General features: G+C 51.5%; 1 protein-coding gene across 1 annotated transcript; it reads right to left on the reverse strand.

Moving 5' to 3' along the window:
* Positions 1-4,461: 4,461 nt before the first annotated feature.
* Positions 4,462-13,099, reverse strand: UNC119 (unc-119 lipid binding chaperone). Its single transcript, XM_072639773.1, has 5 exons — positions 12,818-13,099; positions 6,801-6,914; positions 5,661-5,763; positions 5,220-5,392; positions 4,462-4,700 (listed from the first exon to the last, which is right to left on the reverse strand). The coding sequence occupies exons 1-5, from the start codon at positions 12,990-12,992 to the stop codon at positions 4,588-4,590; spliced, it is 678 nt and encodes a 225-aa protein (XP_072495874.1). The 5' UTR covers positions 12,993-13,099; the 3' UTR covers positions 4,462-4,587.
* Between the last annotated feature and the right edge of the window lie 1,112 nt (positions 13,100-14,211).

Consider the following 14,211-nt stretch of genomic DNA (forward strand, 5'->3'; position numbering starts at 1 on the left):
TACATGCACACAAATGTGCAACATTTAAACACGTACTGTGGGTGTATGAATATATGGAAACACATATATGTACATATCCATACACACATAAAAAGCTTCCCAGTGACTTCAAAACTTGTGAAAAACTCCTGAGTGTCCTGAGAAGACGCTACCATTTCTAGCATTCCTCCAAATGAATGGCTCACTGATTTCTGGGCCTATGCTGCCCCCTTCCGGCCATCCCCCTCCCTCACAAACTCCAGACTGGCCTCTGCAGAAGAAATGTGAACTACCACTTGATCAGTGACTGATAAAGTGGTCATAATGGTGAATCTCCCTGACCTGGTCAAACAAGGTACTTTTTCAAGTACCAGAATGTTCCAAGGTCTCCTTCCAGTACCCATTTCCCCCTCAGTCCTCCAAAATAGTTTCTCCTTTCTGTGGATTATCTCTGGTTTACCCTGTCTCTATCTAGCACACATAGATGTTGACATATTGTCTCCCCCCACTCAAATGTCATCTTCTTGAAGGCAGGGATCATCTTTGGCCTTTCTTTGTATCCTCACCACAGCGCCTGGAACATAATAGGTACCTAATAAATGCTTGTCAATTAAGTGACTAACCTCAAGCCAGGGCATCAACCCAAGTGGCATCTCCAAAGGTAGAAGCACTTACTAACGCCTGGCACTTGAAGTCCTGTCTGCAGCAGGGAAGATTGAGAGAGCCAAGATCCCTAAAGAAGGCACTAAACATCCAGAAGCAAAGATATCCACTGGACCACATTGAGGAAAAGAGTGTACATTACCAAAGTTTGGTACCTGAGCAACAAAAAGGAAATTTAATGGATCTGGAATTTAAAAGGTATTGATTTCAGAAATTGAAACATGAAAGAGTCCTGTATGTGGAAGAACAACAGGCCAAATTCACAGATCTTCGACATTAACCAGAATGAGCAGCTTGGAACTGAGACACCGCTCCCAGAGGAGGGAAGGGTCTACTCCCAATACACAACAGGTGGTTGAAATGGTACACCCAGCAGTGGAACACAGAGTGGGGAGTCCTGAGGAGGAGCTGGGACCACCAGCGAAAGAAGGTCTGCTCCTTAACCCAGCCCCAGCCAGACAGAACCTATTCAAGGTCTGACCCAAACACTCTAGTCTAACCTAAGCTCTAGCCTGGCCCCAACTGCCTGACAATGTAGAGCCCTAGACAACAACAGACTATGTTCTAGCTGGAAAGGACCTTGGAAACCATCTGGCCCACCTGAGGTGGACACTGAGATCAAGATATGAAGTGACAAGCCCAAGGTCACAAAGCTAGTTAGCAGAGCTGGCATATGAACCCAGGGGTCCTGACTCCCCAGCTATGCTTCTACCACACCACAGTGCATTGTCCCCATCTCTGCCCCAGGGGCAAATCCTCCTAGAAACTAGGTCCCTCCTACTGAAAGGCTCTCCCTTTCTTGTCCCCATCCCATCCAGGACCTTGCCTTCACAAAACCTCCCCTTAATCAAATGAGATAATAGATGTAAAGCACTTTGGATGCCTTAAAGCCTTACATTACTTGGTATTGTTATAAGACACTTTCCTCCTCTGAAAATATACCCCTATACCCCACTTGGAGAAGTGAGCTGTGCCCCTCCCTCAATTCCTTTGCATGTGCTTTTCTGTGTGTTTGCTGTGTCTCTGTAGTAGAATAGAAGGTCTTTGAGGACAAGGACTGGAAAGATCAGTTGTCCTGGTGTCCCCAATGCCTGGCAAAGGGTAGGTGTTCAAGAAAGATTTGCTGAATCGAGTTAGAACACACACACACACACACACACACACACACACACACACACACACACACACTCTCTCTCTCTCTCTCTCTCTCTCTCTCTCTCTCTCTCTCTCTCTCTCTCTCTCCCTCTCCTTAAGCCTTGTACCATTCCAGGGACCATCCCTGTCTCTTCCACATTCTCTTGGGACATCATCCTTGCTTTTGGCCCAATCCACACCCTTGCCATACGGCCCAAGGAACTATCCTGAAGACAGGTGCCACATTCACCCCTGGGCTGCCCATTCTCCCCCCCCCCCCCCCATTTTCACCATGAGGAAGTTCTTCCTGACCTCTCCCCTCAATCTGCCTGCTGTGCTTTCGGTCCACCTCCCCCAACCCCGCCATTGCTGCTGTCAGAAGAGCTAAATAGCACCGCCTCAGTACCTTCCTTCGGTTTGGCTGGTGGTCAGAGTCAAGGACTGATCTTCCCAGGCCTCCAAGAGATTTTTTTTCATTGCATTTTCCCCTTTTCTCCTACTCTTTCCAGGTCACCTGGGTTCAGGATTAATTCTCCAGCCCCAAGCTAAAATGATCCGAGTTGGCCTTGCTAGCCCGTGCCCACCTCCGTCATCCGAGACGGAGAAATGCTCTCACTGCCCAAAATATCTCCCTCCCCAGGTCACGATGTCTGACATACCCTTCTTACCCCAACTCCTCTTCGGATCTATGAGAAAAAGAGAGCCCAGGGAAGAAAAGTGTTTCTCTCTGTTCCTTCAGCGGATTTTTTTCTGCCATGATGCATCGCAATCATATTCCCTGAGTCCAATTCCCATTTCCTCTGACTAAATCCTGCCCAAAGCACTCCTCTCTAGTCACCCTGTCTTTAGTATTTCCCATTAGAATAAAACCTCCATGGGGATAGAAATTGTCTAGTTGTTTATACTTGTGCCCCCAGTCCTTTACACAGGACTTGGCATTTAGAGGATGCTTAATTATTCCTGGCCAGGGAGGGGAGGCTGGGAAGAGTCAGGAAGAAAGCAAAGACAAGACACTGACCCTCTTCAGAGGCAGTCCCACAAGAGTGATCTCCAGCCAGCCCAGCCACCTTCTCACCTTTGATGGTGTAAAGGGAGACAGGGTAAGGAGGGGAGGTGGCATCCTGTGAGTAAAACAGGGACAGGCCAAGGACAGGAAGAATGAAGGAAGGAGAGACTGAGCAGTGGACAGCTACAGTGGAGTATATTCTGGTCCCAGGTTTTTCTAACTGTGAACCATTTCCCCTCTCCTGGCCTCAGTTTCCCTAGATGTAAAATGAAAAGGGGTTTAGCTTCTAACCTTTTCTCCATCTCTGTGTACCCATGATGCAAGTCAGAGGAGGAAAAGGAGGGCTATGTGTGGCAGAAATGAATGCAAGTCCAGTCAGTTCAGGACTGGGGCAGTCTATACCTTTCATTCCTTATGCACATATGGACCCTACCTCATCCTCATCCTCATCCTCATCACTCCCCCTGTGGCCTATGGAAATCAGGAAATACAGCCCTGTTGTGCTATATGCAACCTGCCCCCCACCCCAAGCTTTGCATCCAATCTGACCTTTTCTTAACTGCTGGTTCATTCAGAAGGTGGCTCAGTTTCTTAATTTGTAAAAGGAGAATATTGGATTTAATGGCCTCTGAGGTCCCTTCCAATCATCAGTGAGCTAGAAGGAAGGGGGAGGGCAGGGAATCAGTCTTTGAGAGGAAAGATCTCAAAATCCCAGGGAGCAGGAGTCACTAACTTATGGCAGTTTGTTATCAAAGACATCCACCCTGACACTGTCCCCTGGACAGATGTGACCTCTGCCACTAACCCACAAAGCATTCTTTTACAAATCTGGGTGTATACATTGACCACCCAAGAGGAAACAACTGAGGCTTTAGGCCCCAGCATACCAAAGCCTGACTATTCCCCTTCTTAGATAAGGTGCCTCCCACCAAGGCTGGGCTGTGTTCCCTTCTTAGGTAGAGCACCCCCCAAACTGGAGGCTTCAGGGCAGAAATGCCACCCAACCACATCCCCATCACCACCCCCGATGGCCCTGAAATGCTGGGAGGAGGGAAGGGTAACTTCTGCATTGGATCAGGAATGACAACAAGAGCAAAGATGCCCATGGAGATGGAAGGGCTGAGGTGGCAGAGCTGGACCACCCAGGAGCAGGTCTGCCTAGAGGTGCTGCCCCTACAGCAACTAGACAATGAGAAAGACTTCAGACATTTAACACAAATGGGGTCTGGCCCCTACCCTGGGAAGACATTGGTTGGTAACAACCAGAAAGGTAGGAAGAGAAGTCATTAATCACTGGGGGTCTGGCTGCTACTGTCTCCAACTCTCCCCCAACTAGGGTGGAATGCAAGCATTATCCCTATCCCCTCCCCCTCCTGAACTGGCTACCCTAGATTAAGAGAATTCTTCCAAGCTTCTCCAATGCCTGGTATTGCCTAAACATCCTAAATCCTTGCCCAAGAACCACCCCCCCTCCCCAAGGCCTTCCTGGAAGAGGAGGACATTCTTTCCCCAAACTATAATCCAAGACCCCAACAAATGCATCCAACTAGCATCTGGGAAGAGACTAGCAACTGAGACAGCAGGGGAGAGATGCCACTGAGATGGAAGGGGACCCCATTTCTCACTCAGGGACCTTGGGGATCTCCATGACTTCCAGCAGAGGAGATATATGACAAGGTAGGACCCATCCCTACACCCCCCAGGCAGTAGGGATCCAATCACACCATCTGCTTGATGGAGGGAGGGGTTGGGAGCTGGGGTGGAGGGAGAGTTGGAGGCCAGAAGGGGCCTTGGTTTGGGGGAGGTTACGGCCCCCCGCTGTACGAATAATCTGCCTTGTTGTGCATCACCAGCTTGTTGTCTACAAAGTAAAAACTGTCCGACTGCGTCTCATAAGGGTGACGGATCATCTCACTGACTGCAAGAGACCAAAGACAGGATCGGAGATTAGGGCCACCACGGAGAATGATTGGGTTGAAGGAGTTCTAATTAGAAAGGGGCCAGGTGAAAAACCAAGGACCATCCCAGACAAGAGAGAACAGAACGTGTGTCCACTCTCCAGGGTAGAATGGTGCCCCCACTGGACCATGCTCTGGCTTAAGGGTCCTTCTCTGTAACAAAGGAAGGCTGGACTTGGAGGCAGGAGGGTTTCTCAAAAACAAAAGACATCAATTAAACACATATTTTTAAAAAGGGAGTAAGTGAGAAATACACATACACATATATATATATGGCATTGGATAGTTAGGATCCAAGCCCCATCTTACTACTGACGCTGTGTAACCCAAGGGAAAAATTACTGATCTTTTCCATGCCTCAGTTTCCCACCAATCCACCACCCTCACCCAGTGTGGAAGTGGGGAGAATCACATGGGCAAACACACACACACACACACACACACACACACATATGATCATGCCTGCCCATTAAACATACTTAGCTCCTCCGAAAGCGGGGGAAATTCATAGATGTGTTCACAGGTGTTCTTGCTTCTGGGGATGCAGAAACCAAATTCGAAGTCAAAACTCTTGAGGAGTTGGTTCCGAAAGTAGTGCCTCTCAATCATCCGGAAATTATTGATGGGCTTGTCTCCCACTGTGAACTCCACACTGTGGAAGGATGGGGAGATGGGGAGAGCAGCAGAGTGGAGGAGGGAGCCAAAATTTGGGAACAGGCTCTTCCCCCAATGGGTGAGGACTGCCTCCTCCTGAGGCTTATCCAAGGGGCTCCCAGGAGCTGGGGCCTGATCCACCTGGCTTTCTGGAGTTCCCTTATAGAATGCACAATGCCTAAATGCCCTCGGAGGTGGGCTTCCTCTAGAAGGCAGGTCTCCCCAACCACAGCCCTATCCCGCACCCAGATTTCCCAGTAACTCACGTGGCTCCGACCTGCCGCAGGCGGAGGAAGGCTGGGGTGAACTGGTAGCGGACAAAGCGGCCAGCATTGGGGTCCACGTCCCGCTTTTCACTAAGGTCCCTCTCTGCAATGGCAGACCCCCACCACCCCCAGTACCTTGGGGTGAATGGCTGGGAAACCAGCACCCGCCCTCCTTAAGCACAGCTCCCTGAGTTGTTCTCATTCCGTTTCCTTCCCTGAATAATCAGAGCCCTATCTTAGCATTCAAGAGTAGCACCAGCTGTGGGAGGCCTGGCTTCCATGTGCCTCCCTCTCTCTCTCTCATACACACACACACACACACACACACACACACACACACACACACACACACACACACACACACACACCTTACACCCTTCCTCTTACCCAAAAGTACCAATTGATCTCCCTACCCTTCAAAATCAACCAGATCCTAGCATCTCCTGACTGCTAAATCTGGCTCTGTCCAGAGCACCATTCTCCTCTGTCATTCCTCACTCCCAGGGATTTTTGAACAAAAGGAAAAGAGAAAGGCCAAGGCCCCAATCCTGTCTCTCATGGACTCCTGGGAACACAGCTGATCAAACAACAAACAGGTATGCCTACTACCTGACTGGCACTGTGCTAGGTTATAGAGGATTACATAAAATCCTAAAATTTAGACATGGAAAGGCCTCATTTCATAGATGAGAAACCTAAGGCCCAGAGAGAACTTAAGGTCCCCCAGACAGCAAGTCATGGCGTTGGAGATATGAAAACAAAATGAAAGCCCAATTTGCTTCTATTCCATCAGAGGCAGGGGGATGGACAGAATGATGTCCTGAGGTCTTCCTTGGCCTCCATCTGAACTCTTATTCTTCTAGTGTGGTCAGCTCTGCTGCAAGCACAGTCAGTCACACAGGAAGAGTTCTTGACTGAACATTGGTGAGGGCAGGGAGGACTTGGGGAAGGAGGTACCATGGCTGGCCTAGAAGTCAGGAGAACTGGACGGTGGCCCTGAATCTGCCATCTACCAGCTGGGAGACCTTGGGCAAGTGAAGTCACCATTCAGGGCCTGTTTCCCATGAATGAGGAATTCTCAGCAGATGACTCTGCACCACCACCACTACTAACCCCCTTTCAATCCAGCCCACTACTCACCTGAATTAGGGGGCTTGCTGATCTCAAAAAGAACAGTGCCTGACTCCATGTCCCGAATCTTGAACCTGGTAAAATCAATCTTGTAGATGTTCTCCTCTGGAGAGCAGAGGTAATCTGTAGAGGGGAAGAGTGAAGAGGGATGGAGGGGAGATGATGACCGGTGAGACCAGAGATGTTGGTGGAAAGTTCCCAGTGGCCCTGGATAAGTCACTTCCCTCCCTGGAGGGTGGGAAGCTACCACCATCTGTCCAAAGAAGCTATGACCCAAGGGAGGAGATAGCATCAGACCAAGAAGGGACCTCAGAGGTCTAGTCCAGTCCAGAAGAGGACACTGAGGCCCAGACAGCCTAACTAAGATCCTAGCTCTATCGCTGGAAGGGACCTAGTCCAACCCCTCATTTTACAAAGAAGGAATACTCTATGTTCTAAGATCCTTCCAGCACTAACATTCAATTCCAACATTCAATGTACTAAGGCCCCTTCCAGCATTTTAAAATTCCTGAAATTCTGTGTTCTGAGAGTAAGTATCCTCAGGGACCCTTGGGCCTGATTAATGGGAGCTTTGGGGTCTCAGGGAGGAGACACATTGCCCACCTGCTTTTGAGGAGTTCCTAGTCTCAGGAGAGAGAGAACACACCAGAGAAACTGGCAAACAGATCCCACACTTTATAGACAAGTGCCAACCTCCCTCTGGTGCTCTATGCAGCTGATGGGGGCAGGGGGGTAGCTAGAAGCAAAGGGAAAGACATAAGTACTGACTGCTAGATCACCTAACGTGCCAGGCACTGTGCCGAGAACTCAATCAATATCTCACTTGAAGGAGGAGGGTGACTAGGTCTATGGATCTGAAATGGCCAAATGTGAACCAGCTTTAGAGGGAGGGGACTGGGGAGGGGGGGGGAACACTACAATACAAAGTCCAGGAGACATATGGGAGGTAAGTCATTAAAGGGAAAAGTATCTGTGGGGCCTATGCAAGGTCTTCAAAACCCCAGACAGTCCTGCTTGACAAGTAAAGCCTCCACTTAAAATGTATGGATTCACTTACAGAGAAAGAAATACTTCTGAGTTGGATTTTCTGACACTTAAAATACTTACCTTTATATATATGTATGTGTACACACACACACACATATATACACATCTACACTTGCAGACAGATACATACACATGTATGTATATATACACATATATGTGTATACATATATGTACACACATGTGTATAAAACAACATAATATATTGCATACATAAAATATATATAATATATTGTATATGTAAATGCAAGTATTTTTTAGTGAATTCTGAGAAAAAGAAAGAGGTATTTCTTTTTTCTATAAGTAAATAATTATGCATAAAGTCTTATGACAAAGGCTCACTGTACCACAGGCAGCTGCCTGTCTTGACTCTCCATAGTCCTGACTTGGTTAGCTATTCAAACCTTGCCCCTTTCTCTCTTTATCCCAATAGGAAAAGAAGATGAAGCCCCCAACCCAGATCCCCTCACCCTCCCCCACACACACCCACACACAAAATCTCCCCTGTGCCTTGAGTCATCAGTCCCTGGTCCTCCCCTCATAAGAGGCTTAGCCATCCCCTGGGCCAACATAAGCAGATTACCAGGAGCTATCAGCTGACTGAATGTAACTAGAACAGAGGAATGTCCTGGGGGGGCAGGGAAGCCCTGCTTGGAGGCTCAGGCCCCATTCTCAAGCACCCCTGTACCCTCCTCATCCCTGTTCCCAATCCACTCAGTTCTGGAGAAACAGAGGAGGCTCCGAGAGCTGGGAAAATATGTCCCTAACCAGGCCCTGTGCCCCCAGGCAGGAAGGTAACTCTGGGCCCTAGCTTCCGGCCAGCTCTGTTCCCAAACCTCTGTGGTCAGCCCTAGTCTAACTTTAATCCTCCTTGCTGCAGTTCTAGGGTGACCCAGTTCCTGGTCCAACTCTAAGAGCTGATGAAGGAGACTAGGCCAGAGGGGGTAGATACTTTAACCACCAACACCCCTCAAAAAACCTCAAGCCCTCCTGTCCTCCCTCGGGGCTACCTCGTCCTCTCCTTCCTCTTGATCAGGTGGAGAGAGGCCCAGGGGGACCCTAGAAAGAAAAAGCCCAAGTCAGTGACAAATGTCAGTGACAAGCAGGAAGATAGAGTCACTGGAGAGCTGCAAAGAGTGATAAGGAAGTACAAGCCGAGTGGCCTGAGAGGCCACTTAGGACCACAGCCCTGCTCAGGAAGGGAGGAAAGGGTGGAGAGACATTGTAGCAGGCCCCTCCGATGGGAGGATGGGCCTGAGGTAGAAGCCACAAAAACCAAGCCTAAGTGTCCCTCAGACTTGTCTCCCAACCTCAGAGCCCTTAGAAAAGCAGGTTCTCATGGGAACTGTCATCCCCCCCACTCCCCACCCCCCACCTGCATCTCCTCAAGCCTCTTTCTGCCCCAGCCCCATCTTGGCAGTCCTGAAGTCTCCCCCTCTTTAGAAAGGATGAGGGAAATGCTGTCTCCCCTTCCCAGGCAGGGAACCCTGGAGACCCCCACTGCCAGCCTTGTCTCCTGACAAGTGATTTGCTTTTCCCCCAGTCCTAGGCAAATTGGTCAAGGCTGACCCTTCTCTCTCTAGGAGAAGCCAGGGCACTAACACCTCTCACTGTATGTCCTTGGGCAGCTCACTTCCTATTTCTGGCCCTCCTTCTTCTCCTTAGACAAAAAGCTCAGGTCCAAGGTTCTCTGGGATAATGACTGCTCCCACAGTCTCTCTCTAAGTTGGGTCCCATAAAAATCACAAAATTTTAGCCTTGGAGGGGAGCTCTGACCACTTCTCCCAGACCTTCCCCTAGGTCTGATCCCCTTTTAGAAGGCATACACTATTCCCAAAAGGCCCTCAGGCGCTGTGGACCCAAAAAACCAGTTATGTGCCCTTCTTGCCTACCTTCCTCCAGCCCCTGCTCTCTGGGGGTGGGGGTCAGGGGTGGGGAAGAAGTCCAACTGGTAACTATGTTGTCAAAAGACTGGGGAAAGATCTAGAGACAGAGGCGCTGGGGGCCAGTTCAAAATGGCAGATGACTGACCTAAAGGACAATGGAGTGTTTCGAGGGGAGGAATTCCCACACTTTCCCCTAGCCTAGGTTGCTTAGGTCACAAATGCTTCACTGTCTTCTCCTCCTCCCCTATCAAGAGCTCAAGGCCCAGGACAATCCTGGAACGGCTGGTGTCAGCAGCCAAGTGGGAGAGGGGGGAGGATCTTATGAATCTCTGGGAGATTGGGAGAAGGGGGAGGTGTGGGGGTAACAAGGGTAAAGGACAGGAGCAGAGCCCCACTGGTTAACTGCTCATTCTCCAGATGGGACCCTGGGGATCAGGGTTAGGGGGTCTCAGAACTGAAGGGAAGAAGGAAGTTTGGGAGGGATAAATGAATGGGCTGACTGAAAAGGAGAGGAGGGCTGAGGACAAAAGCAGGGTTCCTTCCACTGGCTGGTTTGGCTTTGGGGTTTTTTGGTTTTGTGTATTTTGGGTTTTTTTTTTTTAGATAAGACTGAGGTGAGTCAGCTAGACTAAGACAAGAATAAGGTCTTCTTGAAAGAGAGAAGGGTTATTTTGCTGACCTGAGTTAGCTCTTCCACTTACAACATGAGTGACTTTGGACCAGTCCCTTAATTTCTCTGGACCACAGTGGCCTCATCTGTAAAAGGAGGGGCTTGGAGAAACCCATTCCTAATGTCTCACAGGTTAGTTTTAAATCCTATGATCCTATGAAATCGACTTTCGCTATCAGCACAGAAAATAAAATGTGAGTCAGGAGGGACTGAGATCAGACCCAGAGAAGGACTTCCTGTTTGGTTTCTGTCTTTGTAGTCCCATGGCTCACTATGGCACCTGGAATGCAGGAGGAATTCAGTACAAGTTGAATGAATGAGTGGCCTAGAGGATGAGCTAGGTCCTGGTGCCCCATCCTCGGCTGAGGAGGCTGGCCAGAGGCTGGAGTCAAACCAGACAAGTCCAGGAGAAAGGCAAGGAATGCAAGACAAGATGGGAGACCTCGAGGCTCCATGAGCCCACTCCTCAACAGTAGCTGTTTCAAGCATCCTCCAAGTCTTCTGCACAGGGAAATTCCTCCTTAGAGCTGACCTGCCTTCTGCCTATCACAACTTAAGCAGAAACCCTTTCCTTAAGCCCTTTCCATTAGATAAGGGCTCCTTGAGGGCAGGGCCTTTCTTTGTATCCCCAGTGCTTAGGGAAGTGCCTGACACATAAAGGTGATTAATAAATGCCTGCAGACAGACTGATGGATCTCTCTCCCTGGTCTAACCACATCCAGCACCATATACACATTTTCCTGTTTCTTTTCAGTCTGGGTCAGAATGCCCAGTGTCCCAGGGGAACAGTCCAGCCTAGGCAGGTCCTTCCTTCTGTGTTAGGCCCCAAACTCCAGGGTAAGTGGCTGATTGAGAAAGAAGTTCAGGGAGATAAAGGAGGAAGGAGTCTACTCCAGCTTAGGGTAAGAACAGGCCAGATTGGTCTCGAAAGCAAAGAGAAGAATCCTTGGGGAAGCCCACCTCTAGTAGGACACTGTGTGGCCCAAGCCACATCACATACTAGACCCTACCCCACTCACCCTCCTTACCTAAGCCAAAGAGGTCTAGACTGGCCAGGGTTCCACAGGGTTCCACCTGGGTTCCACGCCTTGGACCCTTGCAAAGGGGCCCAGGGCCAAGCCTTGCTCCTACCTAGCTTCTCAGGCTGTAGTGAAAGACCTTTCCCCTCCACCCTGGATGGTGGGAAAACAGAGGTGTCCCATCCTGTCTCACCCTTTCCCACAGGCTCTCTGCCTTGTGACTTCATCTGAGCCCTCTTTTTGGCCCTTAGCAGAGACTGCTTAGTGACATACCCTGTACCAACCATTATGTAACGTTTAATGGGTGTGAGCTGTCTCATCAGCCCGGCTGGGAGCTCCTTGAGAGATGAGATTGCTTTACATAGCTAGGCATCCCTGTATACAGTAGGCACTCTCTTTTGATTATGGACATACTCCCTGTCTCATTTCTTTTTCCAGATATCAGGATCCTGGAGGAGGAGAAACTGAGGCCTCAAGATCATCATTTCAGGAGCATTCTGTGATACCTAGCTCCAGGACCCAGAATTCCCTGATGGTAACAGTCAGCCAACTCAACAGATGCCCGGTGGCAGCAACCAGGGGGTTACAGGTAGACCTGCCCCTAGCCTGGAGTCTCCAGAGACAGCTTCAAAGTCAGGTGCAAACACCCCCCAAATGCTTGTCTAGGGACTAGAAGATGACAGGGAATACTTGGGCATACAGTAGCCCCTCTGTTGCCATAAAAAGGCTATCCTGAGGTGCTCTCTTGGACTGGGGGGGTATTGGGCCACTGGCTTAAGACAGAGAGATTAGTGTTCAGGGTCACCTCATTGACCTCAATCCCTAACAAGTAGATCAGAGACTGCTCCCGGGCTGGGAGGAGGGGCGTGTACCTGGAGGGTCCTGCCAGCCCAGGTCTCCCCCGCACGAACTGGTATTTTACCCCAAAGTGCCTCCCCTCCCCCCAATCCTAATGCCCAGACGTGGTGAGGGTCCACTCAGCAAGTACTGGGCCCTCCTTGAAAGTCTAGGTCTGATCTAGAACCTTGCTGGGCAACGCAGCTAATTCACCCCATAGCAAAGAGGGTACAGGAGGAAAGGAAAGACCACTGCCCTCACTGCCTTGCCCCGTTCAGTCTAAGTGGAAACGGGGGCAGGGGCCAAGCCCATAGTGAGCAAAAGGCAGCTCCCAGGAGGGAGGATGGAGAAGAGAAGGTAGGACAGGGTCTGAGGTGGAGAGAATGGGTGGGGCGCAGGGAGCGGAGAAGAGGATGGAGGGGCGCGGCTAGAGCCCACGGATGGGGTGGAGATGATGGGGCTGGGGCCGGGGAGGTGCGCGCAGAGTGCATGGTCCAGGAGCCTCCCTGGGGACGCAGCCCTCCTCCCCAGCCGCCCCCCACGCCCCGGAGCCCCCCACGCCTCCCTCACCGCACGTGATGCGCTGGAGCCCCAACACATCTTCGGGCCCGATCAGCGCCTTCCTCCGCAGCGCCAGGGGCTCCGGCTCCGATCCCGCCTCGTCGTCCTGGCTGCCCGTGGCCCCTGGCCCGGGGTCCGACCCAGCCGCGGCCCCGGCCCCGCTGCCGTCTCTCTTCACCTTCATGGCCCCGCTCCCGGCCCCCGGCTGCCCCTCGCACCGCCGCGGCCGTCCGGAGCCCGCACAGCGGGGAAGGGGAGGCAGCGCGATCTGCCCGGGTCTGTCCGGCCCAGCCTGGCCTCTCTACTTCCCCAGCCCCCCACCCTCCCCCCGCGGCTCCTGGCCCCGCCCCGCCCCAGGTACCTGCTCTCTGCTCCACCCCAAGGCCCGCCTCGCTGCGCGCCCCTGGACCTACATCCCCAGCCTTCCTCCCTCGGCGCCTCTCCCTTCGCATGCCCTGCGCTCGTCCCTTCTCCCCACCCCCAGACTTATCTCCGAGTCCCCCTCCCCCCACCTCGCCGCTTCACCCCGAACGCGCAGGGAACACCCTCTCCCCCAGTGCCAGCCTCAGTGGGAGGGGAAAGGACAGTCCACTTGGGAAAGCAGATGGCTCAAAATAACGTTCAGAGCTGGCACCAGGGCCTGGGCGTGCGTGGGAGAAGGGTGAGGACCATTCTGAGCAGGGTCCCTCCCTAAAGGGGAACAAAGAGATCTCTGAAATCCCATCCCAACCGGCCTCTAAGGCCCCAAGGGGCGCCTCTCATCCTGTGTCCCTACCGGACCACCCCCAGGAAGTCAGGCTTAAGGTCTCGGAACCAAGGCTGCCCGTGCCCCACTCCAGAAAAAAGACTAAGGGGAGACACTGAAGAGATGTAGGGGGAGGCAAAGCTGGATTTTCGAGGGCCCAGTTCAACCAACTGAAGTGGATGGGGGAGGGAACAGGGCACCCAAAGGCCAGATGGCATTTTGCTTCGGCAGTGCCAGTTCTGGGAGCAGGGGAAGGGAAATTACGAAGGCCAGAGCTGTAGAGGCCAATCTCCCTTCTTCAGTCCAGGAGGCTGAGGCTCAGGCCCACCTGCTGTGCCAGACAGCAGAGGGCAAGGGGAAGGCCAGAGAAAAGGACTGGCAATCTGTTGCAAACCTCTCCTAAGGGGATATCTACGGCTTTCCCCCACCCAAGGGGGCAAAAGGAGCCCCAACCTGGGCAAGGCCAAGTGATTCCAGGCCTGCAGCTAGTGATGCCTAAGCCATCCATAAGGAGGCTGAGAAGGGGGAGTGATTTCATAGAACAGGGGTTCAGCCATCACTTCTAAGGGAACACCGGCAAATGTTGGTGCTTTTTTGCCTGGAGCAAGGCAATGATGAGGAGTCTCCCATTCCATACACTTGGGGTGGTTTCCTCCAC

The sequence above is a fragment of the Notamacropus eugenii genome, chromosome 2, assembly GCF_028372415.1.
Source record: "Notamacropus eugenii isolate mMacEug1 chromosome 2, mMacEug1.pri_v2, whole genome shotgun sequence".
NCBI classification, from domain to species: Eukaryota; Metazoa; Chordata; class Mammalia; order Diprotodontia; family Macropodidae; genus Notamacropus; species Notamacropus eugenii.

What these genes read in the sequence shown, in the direction of transcription:
- UNC119 (XM_072639773.1), bottom strand. Translation starts at nt 12,992, where the DNA reads ATGAAGGTGAAGAGAGACGGCAGCGGGGCCGGGGCCGCGGCTGGGTCG. An exon ending in GCTCCAGCGCATCACGTGCG is followed by an intron (nt 6,915 to 12,817) that starts GTGAGGGAGGCG and finishes TCCCCTCTACAG; the next exon opens with ATTACCTCTGCTCTCCAGAG. An exon ending in CCCGCTTTCGGAGGAGCTAA is followed by an intron (nt 4,701 to 5,219) that starts GTATGTTTAATG and finishes GGTCTCTTGCAG; the next exon opens with TCAGTGAGATGATCCGTCAC.